The 25178-nt window shown below is 35.2% G+C and overlaps 1 protein-coding gene across 2 annotated transcripts in view; it reads left to right on the plus strand.

Moving 5' to 3' along the window:
- LOC128982062 (sperm-associated antigen 1-like) overlaps positions 1-24103 on the plus strand; it is a 34924-nt gene extending 10821 nt beyond the window's left edge. For both annotated transcript variants that reach the window (XM_054401104.1, XM_054401102.1), the window contains exons 4-9: positions 1213-1396; positions 4098-4259; positions 6574-6701; positions 10423-10532; positions 18731-18936; positions 21319-24103. In XM_054401104.1, coding sequence (XP_054257079.1) covers positions 1213-1396; positions 4098-4259; positions 6574-6701; positions 10423-10532; positions 18731-18936; positions 21319-21653 — 1125 coding nt within the window. In that variant the 3' untranslated portion in view covers positions 21654-24103. The remainder of the gene's footprint in view (positions 1-1212; positions 1397-4097; positions 4260-6573; positions 6702-10422; positions 10533-18730; positions 18937-21318) is intronic.
- The last annotated feature ends 1075 nt before the right edge of the window (positions 24104-25178 follow it).

Raw genomic sequence — 25178 nt, forward strand, 5'->3', positions numbered from 1 at the left:
ATAATTTCTTATAATATATTACTAATTTCCAGGGGTAAATATATTAAAACATACAGGTAAAAGTTTTCCGTAGCTATCAAAGACAATATAGTAGGGATGGTAGTAGTGGGGGTATTTTGACCATTCCATAAAATGCAGACATGAAAATGACAACCTATGATTGCAAGGAAAATGAATAAGTTGCTGCAGATCTCTGGCGGGAGTTGAGCACACAAAACACTAAAACATTTTTATTATTTTAGCTATTAACGGCCGCCATTTTGAAACGACTTGATCAAACTCGACCATTGCCAAGCTGGGCCGAGATAATGTATTGATTGAAGCACTTGTATGCCAAATTTTATTAAAATTGGTTCAGGCATTTGGATGTTATAACCAATTCATGGCAACCCAGGATCCTCTTATAGCCGCCATCTTGATGACGTCATCGCGGATGACCAAGGTCCTTAAAAATTGGGGTCTGGACGGTTTTACGTCCTGGAACTTGTATACTTTAACCACCTCAAGTTGCATGTTCCCCGCCAGAACTGAAATTGTTCTCTGCTACCCATCCCTACTAAAAAAACTTAAATATAATCACCTCAACGTACATTTAATCTGTTTTAAAAGTAAAATCTTTATTAAAATCTAATTTATCACTTTATCAAACTGGATTGAACGTTAAGTGTAATATAGACTTTTGAAGAATTTCTTCTTCTTTTCAACTTTAAACAAATTATCAAAATCGGACGAAAAACAATGGAATTATTAGAATTTTTCTCGATCAAGGTCAGGGCAGGTGGCCCGCCATATTGGATGGCAGCCATATTGGTACTCGACCAACGCCGATCGTGGCAACATGCGTTTTCTTACTATCCAAAGTGTCCTTAACAACAGTCAAAAGAAAAAGTGCATCCGAATAATTTTGCATACTCAACTCCCACCAGGGCCTGGTCTACTAGGGCATTTACAAATTAACTTGTTATCAAGGCTGACTTCTCATCAAGGTCTAATGCCTATATTTATGCCAGTTTGGGTGGACATCTAGTTGACATAGTAACAAGTTTTCATTCATTCATAACATTGTTCAATTCAAAAAATTAACTTTGCAAAAGATTTTTTTACATATTTGATAGATAGGGCTACTGTTTATAATTTAACCTTCTTAAAAATTGTAACATCATTACCAAACCAACAGTTAAATTTTTGTCACATAATTTAACAAATGTTAAGACAGCGAATAAACAGACAGCCAAACCCCAAATCACGGATTACAACACATGGGATAAATATGATGCTGATACCGAAATTGTAAAGATGGATTTGGAGGTTCAACAAGATATTGGGAAAGAAAAAGAAGTGAAAAGGTTAAAAGAGGTGGAAAATGAGAGGCTTCAGCTGATTGTTAAAGAAGCAGGTAAATTACAAGTAACCTAGTTAAAATATGTTAATTAGTGCTTTTCAACGCAATTCATAACCTTTCTGATTTCAGTATTTAGATATTAGTAGTAAAATATTAGTATTTAGATAGTTTCATTGTAATAGGCTTTAAAATAGTTTATGTATGTATTGTAATTTACCATATCATACCATATGTTTAGCTGTAAATTTACTTCTGACAATCCACTGAAATTTCATAAGTAGGCCAAATCCCTCTTAACTATTTATTAGATAATATCTATATTACTCCTAAACAAGTACTAGATTTATTTGAATTAAAAGCGATTCCATCAATCAATTTTGATATCTAGAGCCTAAATTGTAATTAGTGAAAAATAAAGGTGCATGCTTGTTCGGCTGAAAAGGATCTGGTCCTTTAACAGCTCTGTCCAGGGGTTTTTTGGCCTCCTGGACTAAATAGCACGATATTTTATTTTCAATAACTAACTTATCAAAACCAAACTTAAAGTTGTAGTTATTTAATGGTGTTGAGCTAAATTACAAATCCAACCCATAGTATTACAGGATAGCTCCAAATTGATCTGTCTCCTGTTGATTGGTCAGAATCAATGTATTCTCCGTCTAAAATATTGTGTAACATCTCAGAATCATTTGGGACTGTAGAAGCTGTACCAAATAATTTTCTAACAGTCGCCTACAAAAAAACTGCCACATAAGTAAGAACCTCAATCTGGAAAAGTATTTTACCTACGACCGTTTTTTAAAGTAGCCATTTCAGTCCACTTCTTAGAATTGAAAAGTTTCACTTTACAGCTGTTTACTTTCATATCCGCATAGTTTCATTTCATATCCGCATAGTTTTCTCATATCCACACAGGTAACGGACCAATGAGATTCAAGTATTGAGAGAAAAGAATTAAAATTGTAATGCTTCGAACGTCAACTAATCAGCTGATCAGCTGATCAGTTGACCAATTTAATTGTTGATCCCACTTGTTCATGTTGATACTCGCGTATATAAGTCCAAAAATAAATGAAATATTTGCCGAATTGTACCTGATACAATATTATTTATGGTAAGAATGCTGCTAGCAATGTAATATTTAACGAAGTTTAACAAACACGTAATTACAGGAAATCAGCTGATTATACAACAAGTCGTTGCATCACTTTCAGTGGCAATGACAATACACGAAAACATAACCTCTCTAAAAAGTTATCATTAGTGATTGTTAGTAATTAAATCCAGATTGATAGTAATTAAAAAAACTGTCGTAGGTAAAGTAGTGTACGCAACTCGCGTTAATAGTCTTTACGACACTCGTAGAAGTTTTTAAGGCACTCGCCAAGGCTCGTGCCTTAAATTTTCTACTCGTGTCGTAAAGACTCACTTAACGCAATCGTTGCGTAAACTACTATTATCACACCTGTTCTATGTACCATTGCTTTAATCTGCTGCCCGGCTTTAATCTGCTGCATAATAGTTTACACAACGATCGCGTTGATATAGTATTTATGACATGAGTAGAAAATTTAAGGTACGAGCCTTGGCGAGTGCCTTTAAAACATCTACGGGTGTCTTAAAAGCTAATTACGCAAGTTCCATAACGTCTAAGAGAGGTTATGTTTTTGTTTATAACCTCTCATTGTCACTGACTCATGCAAAGACTCATTGTCCCAACCACTCACTCATTGTATAATCAGTTAAATTGGCCTTAACAGCTGATAAGTTGACGTTCAAGGCATTACAATTTTACTTCTTTTCTCTCAATCCTTGAAATGAAATGAATAAAATGAAAAAAATATCTTTATTCATATGGTATACAGTCGCATACATTGAATGGCGTCTCTAGGCTTAAAACTAAATCAAACTAACCTACAATTCATCGAAACCATAAAGTGTTTTATCTGTTAACAAATGTTTAAGTTTATTATTTTTACATTTGGAAATGTTATCAATATTCCTCACCTTAGCTGGGAGTTTGTCCAAAAACCTTTTCCCTGCACAGGTGTTTTTTTTGTTTAAGAGCTCCAAATTATGGGCACTGACAGCAATTTCATTTCTGTTCCGGGTAAAATAATTATGACTATCACCAAGTTTTGGGACCAAATTAGCATTAGATAGTCTTTTTTTGTGTAAAATTGTACGAAAAACGTAAATACTATATAGCCATTATCCCATTTTTAAAAAATATTGACGAGCAGAAGTATCCCATTCTAAATTTAACATAATTCTGATTGCACTTTTTTGAAGCGTAAGAATTTTATCCAAGTTTTGCTTCGATTTACAGCCATATTTATGCCAAAAGATATTGATGATTTGATAAAAGCAAAATAAATAATCTTAAATGTTTCTACTGACCAAAATTTTTACATTCTATTAATTAAATAGCATGGATACCAGAAGTCATTTTGTTGACTACCTGGTCAACATGCTTATTCCATGTAAGATTTTGGTCTACAATTAATCGTAAAACTTTGTTGTGGTGACCCTTGATCCTCATTGGTCCAAACTTGTACTGTAAACTAACAAAAAATTTTGTTAAGTAATTAAACAATACTTTAAAGTGAATCTTTTCAATTCTAATAACTGAATTGAAAAGGCTAGTTTAATTAACCCATAGGTAAAATATTTAACACCCATTTGGCTAGTACCGCTCGTCGCTTAGTATAGGCTAATAGATCTTACAAATTTTTCACACTTTGAAATATTTCAGAAAAACTGTCAGAGACAGAAAAAAAAGCACTTGCCGAAAAAGAAAAGGACCGCGGAAACGAATACTATGGAGCAAAAGAATACATCGAAGCAGAAAAATATTACTCCGCGTCAATAGCAATATGGCCAACAGCTAAGGCTTTCAACAATAGAGCAGCATGCTGTAAGTATCATGTAAAGAATGGATAAAAAAATGGATAGGTTAGTTACCTTGTTGTGTGTAGTTACCTTGTACGGTTATTTACATGTTTTGTTACCTGCGTTATCAAATGATACGATACAAAGTTATAGTAGCCTATATTCATCTTAGTGAAAGTTGTTTTCTACGTTAAAAACACATTGCATTACAGCATTGAAACGTAAATTAATCATTATAACGTTTGAAGTATGTAGGCCTAACATTAAAATTGGCTAATTTACTATCAAAATGTGAGGTTTTTGAAATCATGGTGGAAACAACTGTAAATCTAGATAATTCACTATTTCCCTTTTTTTATTAAATCATAATTAGGCTAATTTTAAGTGCATCTGATACAACTGATCTGGTGCAACTGATGTGTTTGTGGTTTGCACTTACAACTTTATATGACTCTAGTAAATGGACATTATTGTTTCAATAGTTTACTTTTCTTTGACTCGGATACAAACAGCAAGTTTGGGTTGAACCGCTGGAGGTTGACTGTGGCGAATAGACGAATAGACATGGATGATGTTGTGATGTATATGGAGAGGGAATCAGGTGATGTTTTGTAGCCAATGCCATTTATTGAAAATGGTACGATATAGTACTGTAACATGGTGGCATGATGTACAGTAGAACCTTGCTAATCCGTCACCTACGGGCCGGGAGCAAGGTCGAAACAGCATAAAGGTCGGATTATTAGAGGAACGTGTTTATTGACATAAAAACATAGTAAAACTGTATTTTTAACAGACCACGGATAACTGAAAACCATGGTTAATCCAACATGACATTTCTAACTCATAAACAACGCCTAATTTTGTGTATAAATGGACATAAATGTGATAATTTGCATACTACATCATCTAAATACAATTAGTAGGCTTTTGCACAATCATGATAATTCTGTTGTGTAGGCTACTGCTACGCTGTTTCACGACAGAAGAATGTTGATAAAACATTAGATAAGTAACGCATAAAAAAGTATGAAATAATAGTAGCCCACTTATAGATTATAAAAACATTAAAATCACCTTAAATTCACTGATAAAGATAACAATGACATAAAAACATCCCTTATTATTCTGTCTTTTTGTTCTTCTATTCCTTCTTGAGTTTCTCTTCATCCAACCATTCAAAAGGTTGCCATGGTTACTAATCACCCAATCACAGGCTACTAAAGTTGTCATGGTTACCAAATACCCAATCACAAAATGTTGTGACAAAGCAAGCGCACAGCAGACAGATGTTTCTAAAGGTCTAAGGAGCAGACGATTTTTAGTGCAAACAAATAGCTTGACCTTGAAGCATTGTTCAACATTTCTTTATTTTGCTTCCATTTTATTTTTGTCAAATGAACTGTGGTTGTTCAAAAACAATAATGTGGGAGCCTACTGCATATAAATAATGGGCAGAAATAGTTAAATGTACAACGAATTTTAAGTCATTACACTAAAAAAAACACATTCTATAAAACTTTCTAGTTTTTTTCTTGGACAATGAGGTTATGATAGCGGAAGCCTATTGTCTCGGCGGCACGGTCGGACCATGCGAGGAGCCGGACCATCCGAGGTCGGATTAGTGATGTTGTACTGTAGATGGGAACTAGACAAAAAATAAATACAACTACAGCAATATTCATATGTTACACAAACACACTGCTTAGTGTTGGATTTACTAAAGCCATAGATCTTACTAGGGTGTGACAAAGTTGTAATGAATAGTCACCAATCTCTATTTTAAATAGTTTTTGGTAAGGGATTGAGTCTAGCCATTAAAACTGAGAAAACTATCAGTTTAGGGCCCAATAGATACACAATAAAGGCTCACACGATATAACACTAATATTTTATCCTAAGAAAAGACTTTTTGAGAGTAGATTGAAAGGAAACATCAGTTAAAAAGCTCAATACTGAAGTGATCTTCTGTGTTGTCGACTGTGACCACAACGGAGAAAAGAAGTTTAAAAGAGACTAATCTTAAAAGCATAATATAATAAAAATAAAAGTTTTCTGTATTTTCAGAATTTCTTATTGTTGTTGCAATCTCAAAGTGAGATTAGAAGGATTTCTGCAATCTGTAATAAATGGTACAAGTAGGCTGGTTCCCATCTTAAAAAAAAACTGTTGGATTGGTCTTAAGAGATGGTATTATTGCCTTCCAGATTTTCATGTTTTCGTTTAGGTTTTGAGGTTAAGAGTGTCTAATTTAGACTATCACTAGTCTAAACTATGTTTTGCAGTGAAATAGTAGACATGTTATAAATCAAACGCATCATGAATTGTTTTGTTTCCAGATCTAAAGCAGTGCAAGTACGCTGCGGCACTCTCTGATGCCAATAGCACTCTCGCTCTGGAGCCTGACAATGTTAAAGCTCTCTTCAGAAGAGGGGTTGCGCTTCAACATCAGAACAAATTCAGAGAGGTAAATAGTTCAACATTGTTTACTTTTAGTGAATGAGCCACTATAAATTACTCAGCATTGTTGTGTTGCTGCTGTTTGCAAACAATCGTCTCTAAGCATTTGGGTAGAGAGAATTCTATTCATATTATGTCCTACCTTCACGTTTAGGTACGCTAGGCTCTATCTTGGGATTGTCTTTCACATTACTTCAGGCTAGTCCTAGGGTTTCGGGTTTATCACTTAAATATAAAATCCATCGGTAATTGGCAGGTTTTGAACCCTGGCCTCGGGGAAGGAAGTCCCATGCACTACCACTACCAGTTCTCTCCCTGCCTCCAAAAATCTGAATGCAGGTACAACAAAAATCTGAAAATCTGATTTTCTGGTACAAGCACTAGCCATGATCGTTGTCCGCAAAAAGTAGCTATAATACTGTCCATTTTTGCGCACAACTGCTGGCTGTTTTTTAGATTTAGAAAAACTACATTTGAAAGTCTTTTTCCTTAAAACATTTTTATTATTTACAAGATGAGCTCAAACAGTCTCAGAGTAGTGCTTAGATTTTGAAACTTAAAAAACTATTATATGGAGTTTTCATTAATCTGGACAACTCCCCCATCTGATAAATGAAGGTTTACTGTACCTTAGAAAAACCAGTAGGAGATGAAAACCAAATTAACATAAACAGCTGATTAGATACAGGGAGAATAAGAATAAAAGAAACAGGGGTGGGGATATATTTGAACATAAGTTGTTGTGTAATTGTGATAAGTAGTTTCTTTCAATGTAATAAAAAATCATATCTTGTTAACGAATTTGATGAATTAAATTGACTCTGCAGTGATAGTATGAAAATTTCTTCACTATTGTTGTTAATCAGCACAATAGCTTCCGGCGTGGATATAATTTCATATACCTCAGTCCATTTTCATTTAGGACCTTTTAAAGTATAATTATATTTGGTATGATAACTTAAATCTATAATGGGTGTATGGTGGACTGAGACACTAATCAGTTATTTATTTTGGTATATCAATTTTAATATGGAGACTTGTAAGTTTGTTACATGTTGTTTCTTGAATTTTAAACTTGGATTTTGACAGGAAAGCCAATTAAGATTTGTTTATGGATAATTCCTCATTAGTGGTACCGGTACATGAAAGATAAATATTGGAAGTTTTCCCTACAGAGATTATTCGTCTGAGTGTTGGGGAATCTTCTCTTTCTTTTAAAACGAATAAACACACTTAGGTTTAGAAGAAAATAAAAGTAGAAGTAGAAAGGAACACAAACACAAATAGTAACAGTACTACTAAAAATGAAATGTTGAATTACTCCTTTCGACTTTAAAACTGCTCTGGGCTTTACAATGTCGACTTATTGATGTACTGGCAATCAAATTGTTGTTTAAATTTAAGTGTTGGCTGTGTTTATACTCTTTGGTAATGAGAAATATTAAACTTAAAACCATTTTATCTGTTGATTTTGTACATGTGGATAAACAAGTAAATAAACCATGTACAAATGATAAAATTCTTATGATAAATATTAGTAAGGAAATAAATGATCTTATTTTCAAAACAATACAAAGCATAAAAAATGTGAAATGTGACATTATGTTCCTGGTGTAAAGTTGAAACTAATGTTTGGCATAGTATTTTAGTCCAATGCATGAGCATTTTCAAACAAATTGTTTTATTCAGTGTGAATATAACTAGTATTTTTGTATACTTTGGAATGGAGATTTATAAATGACCATTCATTAAAATACTATTTATTGTATGAAATATCCGATGTTTATAATTACTATGATAGCCACTTAAATCGTAAAAGGTTTTTGGCATTGATAATTATTTGCCTCAACCTCACTCATTTTCGCATCCCCTCCTTCTCTACTCCCATCTTTCTCATGTCTCTTCCCACATAGTCCCTCTATCACAGTCTTGGTCATCCCAAAAGTCTTCCTCCAGTTAGGATTCCAGACATTATTCTTTTTAACCCAGAGTTCTTCCTATTTTTTTACATGTCTTGCTTATCCTTCTACTATATCTTCTTCCTTAGAAAATTCTCTTCTTGGTTTTTCCTTGTTCCCTATTATTATTCCTCCAGACCAAATTAAGTATTTACCAAAACATTAATAAATATAATAACTAATATCAGTTATGTAGGATTTTTAAATCAAGGGCTTGCCATGCAACATAGTATATTACCAAAAGTAGAATATAATCACGTTACAAAAGATAGTTTTGCCATATATTATCTAGAACTTTTCTGGATTTAGGAAACTCTACACAAAATGGAATGCTTTAAGTCAAATGTAAATTAATCAATAAAAAATGTCCAGCTTCCGTAGGCTATTTTTTAATATTTATTTATGGACAATCCATAATTCAGTTCAGATTAAACTTATTCTATCCAAATATGTGTACAACAATTACCTAAGCAATAGAGAATCAAGTAAAATCCATAAAAATTTGACTGAGTGTAAATTGGAGAAAGGTATGCTCAAAGTCAAATTTAAATACAACACGCTTTGATTTCATCACAGAGAATTGTTATCTTATGCATCTGCTTAAAAGTTATACCTCTGTAAAAATTACATTATAGCAAATGTCATCAATTTGCGATCAGAAAGACTATGGATATGTTTTTTAGTCGATCGGTTGGTTAGCTGTAAAATAAGAATTAGAAATAAAATAATATAAATTCGGTTATGGTCATAAGCAGAGCAGCTCAGGTAAATTTTGCATTCTACGTTCCATCTGCACAGATGGTCAGTTTTACTGCCCAACATAAAATATCGTAACACTCAAAAAGCCAGCTCTGGTCAAAAACACTTTTTATTCCATTTAAAAGGTTGTTGTCATGTCTGTTGAGTGTAGAAATTAAGTAAGCAACTGTGAAACTAGAAACTAGAATAATTCCGAGCCACTGTAAAAATCCGCCATAGCTGCTTGGCATGATCAAAAAAATGCTAAGCTGATACGCAGACTTCATGAAATAGTTTTGCGCTGTTTAAAATCAATCAATGTGTTGTCAATGTTGTAAGGCAAATGTGGATGAAGTATTATTTCCTACTTGCCTAATAACCTCCACTAAGGTGTTTTGTTTATTCATAGCATTTGTTTGTGCCTTTTTGTTAAGTGTTTAAGTATGCTGTTTCGGATCCATCGGGAACACGTTTAATTAAAATACAAGCCAATGAAATTGTGTTCCTGCAGTAAACTGCTGAACGATCACTTTACGATGAAATCAATCGATGCACCTCTGCATACTTTTCAAGTATCCACTTTTTTACCCAAAAGCGCCTTTTCCTCTGTTTTCTAATCAGTCCTTGTGACTGTCTCAACTTGTTGATCAATATGCAACTAAAAACTTATAACTGTACCACTCTCAACAATAACAATCTACCATCGCTTTCTAAAATAAACTAAATCCAAAAGATAGACTATAAAGCGAGGGTGGTGTGAACAGTCCTCACCTTACGACAGGTAGTAATCCCATCCTCACTACAGGCGTAGCTCACGAAAGTGGGTTGACAAGTGTGTCAGCATTTGTAATAACAAATGGAACGTGGCTTTAAACAGTTGGTAATGTCAAATCTGACTATTGAGCTGTGGCAAGGAGTTCTAACTCTTCTAAACCACATTCCACCAACCATTCAGTGAATTGTTTCTTAAAAACAGTTATCGACGGATAAGAAAACGCTTGAGGATATCTAACCCTTACTTTTCTATTTCAGGCTCTCGCGGATATGGCGGCCATATTGAAGCAGGAGCCGAAGCACCTAGTTACTCAACACATTGCTAAAGAATTGAGGGAGCAAATCTTAACTCTGCCACGACCTGTCAGGTAATCTACTGTGTTCAATTAAATTTTGCATGATACATTTAGTTGACATTACAGTATATCCATGTATTTTGTATTATCTACTAGCAAAGCTAAATTAACTGTGTCATGAAATATAAGAAACATTTTCTCAATTTTATTGTGTGCGTCCTTTGTGGTTCATGACAAAACTAGACTTGCACGTACAAAATTCTGTTTTACTTTTTTGATAAAGATAAAAGTGGAAGTTCCCATACAGGGTGTCTACCAGTTGGGAATTTCGGGAAAAAGTCTGGGATTTTGAAAGGTCGGGAAAAGTCGTGAAAAAGTCATGAATTTCGGCCGAAAGTCGGGAATAATCTAACCTTTTAAAATTAGGGATGAACGGATCCCAAAACTTTAAAAAAATTTTCTGGATCTTATATTCCTGATCATTGGGACGGGATTACATTTGAGGGGTGTGGGATTAATCGAAAATACATATACCAAAAACGTTTTTGAATCAGCATCCATACGTTATGGAATCAGTATCTATATACGGTATTGAATCAGTATCCATAAATACGTTTTTCAATCAGTATCCATACATTATTGAATCAGTATCCTTACGTTATTGAATCAGTATCTATATACGTTATTGAATCAGTATCCATATACGTTTTTGAATCAGTATCCTTACATTTTTGAGTCAGTAGGTATCTATAAACGTTATTGAATCAGTATCCAAATACGTTTTTGAATCAGTATCCATAAGTTATTGAATCAGTATCCAAATACGTTTTTGAATCAGTATCCAAATACGTTTTTGAATCAGTATCCATACATTGTTGAATCAGTATCCATACATTATTGAATCAGTATCCAAATACGTTTTTGAATCAGTATCCATACGTTATTGAGCCAGTATCTATATACGTTATTGAATCAGTATCCATATGCGTTTTTGAATCAGTATCCATAAGTTATTGAATCAGTATCCAAAATACGTTATTGAATCAGTTTCTAAATACGTTTTTGAATCAGTATCCATATACGTTATTGAATCATTATCTAAATACCTTTTTGAATCAGTGTCCATATGTTATTGAATAAGTATCCATATACGTAGTTGACTGTTACATTGATACTGTTACTTTGACTATCAGTATCCATATAACTTATTGACATTATTCAAATGATTGACATTAATTATATAAGTTATTCACTGAGACATTGCTTAGCCATACAAGTTATTACCATCCAAGTACATGGCATACACTGAGACATTGCTTAGCCTACATGTTATTACCATCCAAGCCCCAAAGCAGAACAACGAGCGACGCTGCGACATTGTCGCGGACACGAAACGCCGAGAAACGCGGGCCTGCGGACACATTTACGGAGTCATAACGACGATCGCACCGTGACCGCGAGTCATAACGACGATCACGCCGTGACCGCGGAGTCCTACCGACGATCGCGCCGTGACCGCAGAGTCCTACCGACGATCGCGCCGTGACCGCGAGTCATGACGACGATCGCACCGTGACCGTGGAGTCATACCGACGATAACCCCGTGACCGCGGAGTCCTACCGACGATCGCGCCGTGACCGCAGAGTCCTACCGACGATCGCGCCGTGACCGCGGAGTCATACTGACGATCATGCCGTGATGGCGGAGTCATGCTGACGATCGAGCCGTGACCGCGAGTCATACCGACGATCGCGCCGTGACCGCGAGTCATGACGACGATCGCACCGTGACCGTGGAGTCATACCGACGATAACCCTGTGACCGCGGAGTCATACCGACGATCGCGCCGTGACCGTGGAGTCATACCGACGATAACCCCGTGACCGCGGAGTCATACTGACGATCGCGCCGTGACCGCGAGTCATGACGACGATCGCGCCGTGACCGTGAGTTCTACAGACGATCACCCCGTGACCCGCGAGTCACAAGTTTCTATAGGTACCTGTAAATTGTTACCCATTTTTTGGTTTTTATAGATCAGTGCCACAAATGGTAAAAATTGATTTTGTATGTCTTTTTTGGTAACTGCAATACAGTACCTACTTTTTTTATGCACAGAAAAAAATCCTGTCCCATCCCGTCCCGAAAATCGGGAAGGAAATAAAAATCCCGTCCCGTCCCGTCCCGAACTAAAATTTCAATCCCGTCTATCCCTAGTGTGTTTATATAAAGAAACTATAGTACATTTAAAGTTTTACTTCTGAAGACCTTGTTAACACTTGTTAAGGTATGTGTATATATATACGTATTTAAAAAAAAGTTAATTTAAATAACCTGATTATGCCTACCCCTTAATAGTTTTTTAGTTTTTTGTTTTAAAAGTAGGCTATACACGTTATTGAAATTTACTTATTTTATTTAACTAAATTACTAGTAGCCCTAAAGAGTGAATATATATATATATATATATATACCGGTATATAAGTCATTATTTAGCTTTTTAGTTTTAGCGCTTGCGGACACATTTTGAGGTTTTCACAGGCCGTTGCAGACACGTAGGAACCATTCTGCTTTGGGGCATCCAAGTACATGGCATACACTGAGACATTGCTTAGCCTACAGGTTATTACCATCCAAGTACATCGCATACACTGAGACATTGCTTAGCCTTACAGGTTATTGCCATCCAAGTACATGACATACACTGAGACATTGCTTAGCCATACAAGTTATTACCATCCAAGTACATGGCATACACTGAGACATTGCTTAGCCATACAGGTTATTACCATCCAAGTACATGCAGGGTTGTCAGCGGCCGGGAATTCCGGGAAAATCGGGAATTATGCGTGAATTTTAACAGCCGTGAAAAAAACCGGGAAATATGCGTGTAAATCGTATTATTCCGTGAATTTAATTGATATCGTTAATACAGTTTTTTTTTTCAAGTAATTTTAATAGTTATAAACCGTTTTGCAATACTTTCTTGATTGATTTTATAGTAAACCAAAATTTACGGTTTACTGGCGAGTGGCGATGGTTCGGAAGAAGCAGAAGGTAAGTTGGATGTACACTACCTACCACCATGAACAGGCCTACGCGGGAAGCCGACGCCGCCGGTCGCCGGAAGCACTTAGTTAAATATACTCGCAACTCGAGTCGAGTAGTAGAGGTTAAGCCGATTTCGTTGATGTTTGACAAGTAAATAATAAGAAAGGAAAATGTTTGAGTTTTATTTAATCCCTTAACCCCTTTCAATATTGACATACTAGGCCTAATAATAATCGGCAACCTAGGCATCGCTTGCGTCATCCATTTCACTGACAGTGACAGCTGACACTGGGTGATGGTGATAGTGATAGGTAGTGGTGTGCAGCGAGTGCGATGTATTGAAATTTCAATTTGATTCTAAAAAGGGATGTATCGATTTTCGTCATCGATACCACCATCCATTGGTTACCACTTGGACATTGGTATCGGTTCGGTACCAAGACTCGATTGTCAAAAGTCGATTCCGATAACACCGGACACCCGACAGGGATAAATATTTTTTTTAACATTTATTAATTTTATAGCTACAGTATTAGTTTTGTAATCACGATTAGTTTTGTAATCACAGTTAACAATTTTCATAGCCAACATAGAAACTATCTAGTTCAAAACAGCGACGGTGCCGGTGACATTGTTTAGCTTCAGCTCATTGCACAACACAATCTACATTTCAAGATGTCAGACTCAACTCATGAGACAACCGGCGCGCGAATGTCCTGCCAACACGAAATTAATTATACTAAACAATGTCTGTATCAATAAGTCAGACATTTAGATGTATTATTTTTATTTTTAGTACAAAATAAATAACCTAAACACGTCGAAATGTTCAGTTTCCTCCCTGCAATATTCAACCATTAAACTTTAACATCGTCATCGTCGTATGGTTAGGCTTGCTTTATATTGCGCCAAAAAGTAGGTCCATATTTATCTGTACTATCTACCTGATTAAAGAGTTTAGTGAAGTTTTAAGTGCTACTATGACACAATGCATTTATTGAAAAATATCATAAGCCTTAGTCGAGTCCATGTAGATTTTGTAATGTTATAACGAATGGTGAATGTTGACAATAAAAGTATGTAACAACAGTTCTCATTGGTCAGGAGGCGACAATGCACTACCATGTCAGCCAATCGACTTTCGTGTTTCAATGGAGCAAATGACGATTGCTAGACATCGTTTTATGTGCTTTGCTTATTGTGGGTGGGAAGGGTATCGATAATTTATCGTGATTCGAGATCCGATATGTAGTACGTGTTCGTTTATGCATAATGAGTATTTAAGTATAAAAAAACTAGGTTAGTTACAGACAGGTTCAAAACATCGATTGTTACGATCCATTTTTGACACCCCTACACGGAAGTTATAGTGACGTCGTGCATAAGGGCCAGGCAGGCCGGTTCACAGTGAATCCACTCTGTCGAACCTATACTCTTGGTATCATCGGGAACATAGTCAAACACTTTTGTTACTAAATAAAACTATGGCATGTTTTATAAAAGCACTCTTTTGGAGATTCTAGTCCCTAAACATAATCTTTATTGTAGGCTAAAAGTAAAACTTATCTATTGCCATACTTTACTCCACAAACGTCGACTTATTCTACAACTCTTTAAAAAAATACCAGGTTTCAGTCAAAATACTTTTGTAAAAATTAACAGTGTGCTGTTTTAACACAGTCATTCCTTGACCACGATCGATTTTACTTCTTATAGAGAAAAGACTCTCCTTACAAAAAGTATTTATAGGTCAAGATGTATGTAGTTTTTTAAAAGTATAACTGCAATTGCTTTTAAAAATAAATACAAAAACTGTCAAATGACTTAGATTAATACTTGTAGGCCTAAGCCTATTTATAAATTAGAGGAAACTTTATTAGACCTCATCACAGTCAAATTCAAACATTTGCAGTGTTTTAAAATAATTAACACTCAGAAACGTTTGTGTAATGGGAATCTGCAAGCGGCTGACGCCAAGGGTAAGGGAGGGCATGTGAACCAGGCTTTAGAGCAAACTTTCTCTTTTCCTACCCCATGTCCCGTTAGACGGTGGGCGGGGCTTCACACTAAATAAACACTCAGTTCATTCATTCACATTAGAGAATAGTTTTTGTGGCAGTGACGTATGTCTCTGTAATACAACCTTATAGTAACCTTTTATAAGCATTATTAAACAATTATTACACACAAGTAAGAAGAGTCGCCTTTATTTGAGTTTGAAACTGATCAAATGACTAGTCTAGCCTACTGTACTAGCTTGATCAATTAATGTTTAAGGTAATAGAGTTTATAACCTCTGATAATTCTGAACAAATTATTAGCCAAATATAGTATTATGAGTGGATGTTATCAAAATGGCACCCATAATGACCCACCGCGCTACCCCTTACCCGCCCGACCATCAGTGCGTCACTAATTAATTATGTGTCACGAAGTGTTCACCGTTTCATCGGTCGGGGCTTACGTAGTCCCTTGGGCAATTTGGCTTGCTTTTTTTTAATTTGCTGATAAGTGTAACTTGTGTTGTGCCGTTCTTATAAGTATAATAGACGCCGGGAATTCCGTACTTTTTAGCCGGGAAAACCGGGAAAAATGCGTGAATTTCGTTTATAGATCCTGCTGACAACCCTGTACATGGCATACACTGAGACATTGCTTAGCCTACAGGTTATTACCATCCAAGTACATGGCATACACTGAGACATTGCTTAGCCATACAAGTTATTACCATCCAAGTACATGGCATACACTGAGACATTGCTTAGCCTTACAGGTTATTGCCATCCAAGTACATGACATACACTGAGACATTGCTTAGCCATACAAGTTATTACCATCCAAGTACATGGCATACACTGATACATTGCTTAGCCTTACAGGTTATTGCCATCCAAGTACATGGCATACACTGAGACATTGCTTAGCCTTACAGGTTATTGCCATCCAAGTACATGACATACACTGAGACATTGCTTAGCCATACAAGTTATTACCATCCAAGTACATGGCATACACTGAGACATTGCTTAGCCTACAGGTTATTACCATCCAAGTACATGGCATACACTGAGACATTGCTTAGCCTTACAGGTTATTGCCATCCAAGTACATGGCATACACTGAGACATTGCTTAGCCATACAAGTTATTACCATCCAAGTACATGGCATACACTGAGACATTGCTTAGCCTACAGGTTATTACCATCCAAGTACATGGCATACACTGAGACATTGCTTAGCCTTACAGGTTATTGCCATCCAAGTACATGACATACACTGAGACATTGCTTAGCCATACAAGTTATTACCATCCAAGTACATGGCATACACTGAGACATTGCTTAGCCTTACAGGTTATTGCCATCCAAGTACATGGCATACACTGAGACATTGCTTAGCCTTACAGGTTATTGCCATCCAAGTACATGACATACACTGAGACATTGCTTAGCCATACAAGTTATTACCATCCAAGTACATGGCATACACTGAGACATTGCTTAGCCTTACAGGTTATTGCCATCCAAGTACATGGCATACACTGAGACATTGCTTAGCCATACAAGTTATTACCATCCAAGTACAGTACATGGCATACACTGAGACATTGCTTAGCGTTACAGGTTATTGCCATCCAAGTACATGGCATACACTGAGACATTGCTTAGCCATACAAGTTATTACCATCCAAGTACATGGCATACACTGAGACATTACTTAGCCTTACAGGTTATTGCCATCCAAGTACATGGCATACACTGAGACATTGCTTAGCCTTACAGGTTATTGCCATCCAAGTACATGGCATACACTGAGACATTGCTTAGCCATACAAGTTATTACCATCCAAGTACATGGCATACACTGAGACATTACTTAGCCTTACAGGTTATTGCCATCCAAGTACATGGCATACACTGAGACATTGCTTAGCCTTACAGGTTATTGCCATCCAAGTACATGACATACACTGAGACATTGCTTAGCCATACAAGTTATTACCATCAAAGTACATGGCATACACTGAGACATTGCTTAGCCTTACAGGTTATTGCCATCCAAGTACATGGCATACACTGAGACATTGCTTAGCCATACAAGTTATTCAGTATTTAAATCTTACAAAGGTTTCTATATGTTTACACCCAAACATATCTTTATTTATAAAATCGATAAAATAAAATAGGCAACATGCTTAACAACATTTTACTTGCAGCATAGTAAAAATTATGAAATAGGCAAGAAGCTCATTGATATATCCATAAATACTGGTTCTTCTAATGTATGATTGAAAACAGATATTTCACTCCACTGACAAGTATGAATAGAAAAATTCCATGTTGCTTCGAATCGAGTTACATCAAAAATTTTTTAAATCGAATCGTTGCTTTGAATTGAAATGTTTTGCTGCTTCACACACCCCTACATTTGATACGGGATTTTCTCGGCATGTGATTTGTTTCGATCGTCAGTGATTTCGCTGCATCGCGAGTGACAACATATGTTGATAAAGATACCGTGACCGCGAGACGGAAAAAGGTGTAGTAACATGGAGAATGGACCGAATCTTTGGTCGGGATTTAAATAAAAATGGTAATGAAAAGTCGGGAAAAAGTCGGGAATTCCATTTGAGAAATCTGGTAGACACCCTGCCATATTCCTTATTCCTTATTCCATATTCTTACCAGCACTGTGTTCATGGAAATACATTCACTTATTTAACTAATAATAATAACGACCTATTGTTTTTTCTTTATTGCCATTCCAAAATTCAATAGTTTTTCTTTTTTCTATTTGACAGCAACTTAGCAGACGCACAGGTAGCACTGCCTATGTCTGCTAGTTCCTTTATTTATTGTTATATTTTTTGTCTCTGTCTAATATTCTTTATTTAGTTTATAATCACTGTTTGTAGCCAATGTTTTTTGGAATAAACTATATTCATTCATTCATCCCTAGAAAAGGTTGATTAACCCTACCAGTTTTTAAACTAAGGGTGGATAAACCGACCCCTATTTCAGCCCAGGTAGAAACATTTTATGCAAGAGGTGTTTGATCTTACTTTAATATGTATTTAATTATTGGGGAAAAATTGGATGTAATATGTTTACTTGTCAAATATTACAATCAGTAAAAACCTAAAAAGTCTGTATATCATGTACATTCAATTTTTTGTTTCTGTTTGGTGGTTAATTTAAATCTATCTGTATCTGACAGAATGATGACAGACGAGGGTCTCGGTAAGCCAAAGAGAGTAGTTGAGATGGACTCCCGAGAGTTGCGCCACAACTCTAGCTACAACTACGGAAGCTGCTACGAGGTCAATGAGTGGGGGTTGCCTAAAATTGTGTGTCAATGCAACGGAGCTCCACGCTTTCTTCAGCTTAACAATAGGCCGTCCAGATCTTTGCCTAATAGGAACGGTGAGTAAACATTGATTCGCAATACCTAAGAATGATCTGTACATTTGGAATCCTCGTAACGAATTAGAGATTGAAAAACAATCACACAATTGCATTTTTCAACTATTTGAATGAGACATTCGTGTAAATCCTTTATTCGAATTGTGTTTTCATGCTCAAAATTGTGTTGTTTGAAATTTGCCTCACAAGTAAAGTAATTTTTAATCTAATTTTTCTTAATTTTTTGTAGAGGTTTATTTAATTAGAAGGATTATTGTGGGATACTACATCACAATTAGCAAAAGACAAGTTTATCACGATGTTGTATTTGTATTTGCTTGGGTTACCATCCTGCGCAGACAAGTCCATTGTGTTCGCCTACCCTCTATTTTGTTTCCCGTTTTGACCACTATAGAGTTCTCTTTAAAAGTTTTTTTTTTGGCTTTAGATTAGATTTTGTAGGTACAGTAGACTCCCTCTAGTTAGGCTTCGGTTGGATGGGCCGCCGGATGGTCCGGCCCGGTCTCAGGGGGACAAGTCATATCGTCACGGGCAAATGACCTTTGACAGGATTCAACTTGAATGTTTAGTTTCCGGTCATAGAAGTAAACAATTCATGTCAGTTTAGTTGACGGGTGCTTCTATGGGTAAATTGTTGCATATTACCTATGTAAAAACTATGTTACATAACCTCAAAAATACCAAGAACATTTTATAGTTTAATAGTTTTTCTTCAGTCTAATGTGTTGAAATGCAATGTACCTATAATTAAATATTTCGGACCATTTTTTATGCTGTAGGTTCCCCCATTATTGTTTTGAAACACCACGGTTTATTTGACAAAAATAAATTAAAGCAAAACAAAGAAATAGCCATTGTTAGCATCAAGGTCAAGCTATCCGCTTGCACTGACAATCATCTGCTCTTTACACAATTGATGTCTGCTGTGCGCTTGCTATCTCACAACAGTTTGTGATTGGGTGATTAGTAACCATGGCAACTTGTTGAATGTGTGGATGAAGAGAAACCAAAGAAAGAAGAAGAAAGAATGAGGGGTGTTTTACGTCATCCATTGTTATATTTATCCTATTTTACGACTGTTGTTATTATCTTTAAGACTAAGTACTATGATTTTATGCTGTGTTTTATAAGTTATCTAATGTTTTTATCAACATTCTTATGTTCTGAAACAAAACATGTATATGTAATAGTAGCCTATGCTGACTACGGTAGCAGTAGCTTGCAGTACTAGACTTTCTATTGTTCTGTTCTTTACGTGATTTATTGCTGTACGTACAGTGTTGTGTAATTTTTGTTTTGCTTGAGTAAGCAAGCGTGATTTTAAACGTTACAGTTTTTATTACTGAACCAAGGTTAATGACTTAACATATCATGATTGCGCAATACTATTTTTGATTATGTAAAATGTTCTACATCCGGTTAGTCCGGCCGTTTTGTAGTCTGGCCAGTGGTCCGGTCCCGAGGTGGCCGAACTAGAGGGAGTCTACTGTACTAATATTTTTATGTTTAAGTTGCTTTCTGAACTGAGGATGGAATCAGATTACACATCCCTAAATGTCATTACAACTTGTTTTTTACATATCCTGGATAGAAAACATCTGCAAAAATTGCTCTATTAAATTTAGTGACCAGACATCTTCTCTGCACTTTTGAATAAAAAGTACAATAGAACTCCTATTATATGAACTCCAACTATCCAAATCGCCGATTATCCGAATTGCTCTAAGGAAGCATTTAAATTCCCAAAACTCTAGTAATAAGATACGCAAAGAATAAATAATCGTTATTAGAGATTATGGAAGAAGTTGTGATTGCGGCTTAATTCTGAACCTGCAATAGTGTGGACATCATCATCATCATCTTCCGTGGTCATGGAAACATCGTCATCGTCTTAAGTGGTAATGGAAACACTGTCTTCGTCTTCCGCGATAGTAAATTACCCTGCCATAGTAAATTCTCGGCTTGAGGTTGATTTTTACTTGGTGTTTAAAGCATTTTCCCTAAAATACCCCCATTTTCAGTAAAGATTTAATAACCTGAATATTTTACCACCTGAATGTGGTACGGTTCCAATTGATTCGGATTGTTGGAGTTCTTCTGATTTTTTTTTACTACAGAGAATGGTTTACAAACTAAGCTCAAATACATTATGGAAATGTTTGTTGAACATTATTAAGTCATACGCTGTTTCATACTTGTGCATAAATATTAAATTTTCAATATTCTTGACTACGCTCTCCTGGTCTTTGAGAAATTTTGATCAATTGACACTGCAGTTTGCATTCTAATAGCAGTCTTGACTTACTCTGTCTGACAAAGTTTGGTATTTTGGTTTGGACTTTCTTTAATGATGCTAAATGATATGTTATTTTGAAATTACAGATTTTCTATCCAACTACCCACCGTCCAACTCTAGGATTGTAGAAATTTCCAACGAGCCCGCCGAGTCGCAGCAACTGATATTAAATAACTCTACTAAGTTGGAGATCATTGAAGTTGAAAAGCTGGAAAATGAACCAGTGGAAGAGTTCTTCATGCCCAAAAAGTGTAATATAGTCGATAGAAGGACTCAAAAACATAACTCCGAGTTGAATTTAAAAACAGTGGATGTGAATGGTGATTGTCGAGTACCAAATCTGATGATCGGGGACTCTAGTATGGACGATGAGTTTGAGAACATGTGTCCACTTTTGGAAGACGTGGAACCAAAGGCTTGAGGCTAGATGTCTTAGAACTTCTTACGGATTGTTTATTGTCATTTATACTGTGTAAAATATTTTTAAGACACTATTATACCTATCTAACAGTTTTTCACAATACTTAAATTCTTTAGGTCATTTAAATTTTCCATGTTTTTATAGAGAATCGTTAAATTATATTAAAATTTATGCGGTTAGAATATACACAAGGCATTTAGGAGGAAAGTAATTTTACTTAACAACTTCAATTTTATGGCCAGTTAAAATATCGTTCAAGAGTTTGTTTACTAGCTTGGAAACCCTGAAACAGTTTTGAAAGGTGTGCCTCTTTTACAGAAAAACCATAGTATATTTTATTCAATAAGTCATAGTCTGAAACAGCTTAAGAGTGTAAACTTCTCAATTTATTATACCATTGTCGTTAGAGGAAATCTCATATTATCTTTTAGGAACTTTTATCCTTTATTTCACGTAAAGTAGAATCCTAGATTTTAAGGGCATTCAAATAATTACTTAGCAGTTGCCTTGTTATTTCTTTTCTGGTTCTACTATAATTTTTTCTCTGATCCTGCTAAATTATATTTGGATTATAGTCATAATAGCTTTTTAGCGTTGATATTATACCATTGTGCTATTTCAGGGCTAACTAAAACAAGCAAGACGGCATAAATACAGATTATAAGCTATTCCTATTCCTGGGTCAATGTGCCTTTTTCAAGTGGTGTTGCTACTCACATTTTAATCTTTAAATCTCTATAGCCATCAGCATATTTGAATAACTAACAGAACTATCATGGGTTATCGTGTTTATATTATTTCTATATAAAGATAAATAGACATTTTTCACTCATTGATACAAGCAGTTGGGTATATAGGGTGTTGCTGATTTCTTGGACCGGTTAAATTCCTCTAAAAACTTTCAATTTATTTACAAAAAAGACTCCTTTTGTCAGAAATTAAGCTTTGATTAAAATTTAACTGTGAATATACTCTGTTTTATTTGAATGTTGGCAAAGGTGAAGTAATATAATTACAAATTTCAGTTTGTTATGCCGTGATCAGTTTCAATCTTAGACTCATTCTATACGGACGTGAAACACACGATGGGATTACCATGTCGGGGCCACGCGCTTGACAGGAACCGTTGCGTGAAATTGGCGTATCTACATGAAGGATTTACGACGGGGATGGACGTAGCACTAGGCGGGGAAGCTGGTTTGACGTTGACGTCCGTGTCAGGAATCGCGCCCAGCCATTCTACACGTAGCAGTGTCACTGCGCGTGGCACCTCACTTCACATCTGTTGTGTTAGGTTCAACGATTTAACACGGTGCGGTGTTGAGAAGTATTACAAAAAAAACTGGATGGAACTGTGGAAAGTATAACAAAACTGGAAAAAGCTTTTCTGAATACCTGGGTACATCCGATGGTCTTAAACATGATATGGAATGTCCCTCTGATCAACCAGTTTGATAACGTCAACGTTGGATGTGTCCACAATTGTCTCTTCTTATGTTTCTTTCTTATCAGTTTAAATAGCTGTTGTTGTCCAACCGAGTTCCTCTGTGTCCTTCCCGCGTCTGAACCGCCTCTTGTAGAATGGCCCGACGGGTTTCACGCTGACTCCACGTTACAGGGATTCCGTAGCTTCAACACAATGTTGGCATGGTCATGTCACATGCCCCGCAGTGGGATTCACGTTTGCGTAGAATGAACCTTAGTAATGACTACAGCTGTTTCAAGTTACAACAATACTTCAGGCCACTTGTGCATATTCCTATACTTATTTACTGTGAATATCTGAATAGATCTAAAATCATATAAGTAGGTAGTTGTGCTACGCCAATATAAAACCGTTATTTCTATTGATTTAGAAATTTTATGTTTAAGTATCAGGTATACTGTACTATTTATTTCTATTACATTTTTTCCCCAGTTATTGTTGCTATTTTTTCCAAAGATTTTACTTTAGTGGTTTTGTAATTTTTTTTATTGTACTCTAAGACGCACTTTTGTTTGTCTCACACCCAAAAGCTACATAATGGACTGAGGTTTAAGGCTATTCCTCTATTTAATATAACTGTTTGCATGGTTGGTTGATTTTATACAAAAAAATGTCTCTGTTTTATTTACAACATGCTATTTTTATAATTTATTTTAAAAAGAGTATTCTCTATAAGTTTTTAACAAAATAGTTTTTACCAGAAAAATGTCTCTGTTTTATTTACAACATGCTATTTTTATAATTTATTTTAAAAGAGTACAGTATTCTCTATATGTTTTTAACAAAATATTTTAAAATATTTTTTAGATTCATTTTTAAGCTAATAGTTTTTACCATTGTCATCCAAGTACCTATGATAAATTGAAAATGTACTCATTTGGGATTATGTGAAATAATTTGTCAGTTTTCATCCAGTAAAAGGATTGTCAATAATAAAAACATATTTATGTTATGCAATTTCTTATACCTGTATTTTGTTTTTAAGTCCTCTAAAAAGTAAAAATCCTCACCAAGGAAGCTTTTATTATATGATATATATTAACAAAAACCAAAATCTGCACATTCAATTAAAGACTGTCAAATCAATGAATCCGTGGGACCTAAGATTATAAAGCATAGGATACTGCTTCTCTCAACTCCTTGGATAGTTTGAAAAACTATTTGGAACAACTAGTAGTTTTGAAACTGTGGGTTTCGAAGTGGTATTTGTGTACCTGTACCCATGTGAGTGTGTGTGGATGTGTACAAGCTAAAAAGTTTTTGAAAATTTGGATTTTTATGGTAATTTTTCTATAAAGACGTGCATTAAACAATTTTTTTTATCAAAACAGCTCGAACGATTTTGATCAAAATTTAGTATGTTATCGGCCTTTTAACTCTGAACCAAATGGTCCAACCTCAATGCTGCAAAGATTATAATGAAAAATTATTGGTGATGCATCGAGAATGCATTGAAATTTCTATTCATTTCAGCATGCATCGAAATACTGATGCATCAAATTTGTCTTCATGCATCGATTCTGTCCAGGTGCATATATAAACTAATTATTATGATTTGACAAATTTATTTATTTCACAATTAATTTATCTAGTAATGATTTATTACAAAGAGTTCATTTTTAAGTTCTACTTCTAATTAATAAATATTATCTTTTTGGTAGGCCTACTCACTGATCTCTTTGAGTTTTTAAGTTTAACACAAACTGTTATTAATTTTAATTTCTAATTTCACATCTATTTATTAAATGTGTAATAATGTATCAAATAGACAATAAACACTGATCATCAATTTTTTTTTCTGATCCTAAGAATTAACCAAAGTATTGAAAGCCAAGTATATAAAAGTGGAAATAAAGTTACATCACATCATATGTGAAATAAACTTCTTTTTTTTTATTTACAGGCCAATAATAATAACAATTGCTTTGGTATAGGTTTATTCTAATTGTTAGTGAAGTCTGGATTTTCTTAGGCCAGCCATAAAATTAGCAGTGTCAATCAGCAGGAGTTAGGTCAGCAACTATCCTTTTGTTCATAAA

The sequence above is a fragment of the Macrosteles quadrilineatus genome, unplaced genomic scaffold, assembly GCF_028750875.1.
Source record: "Macrosteles quadrilineatus isolate MER2022 unplaced genomic scaffold, UCM_ALF_1.0 Scaffold_94__1_contigs__length_391377, whole genome shotgun sequence".
NCBI lineage: Eukaryota > Metazoa > Arthropoda > Insecta > Hemiptera > Cicadellidae > Macrosteles > Macrosteles quadrilineatus.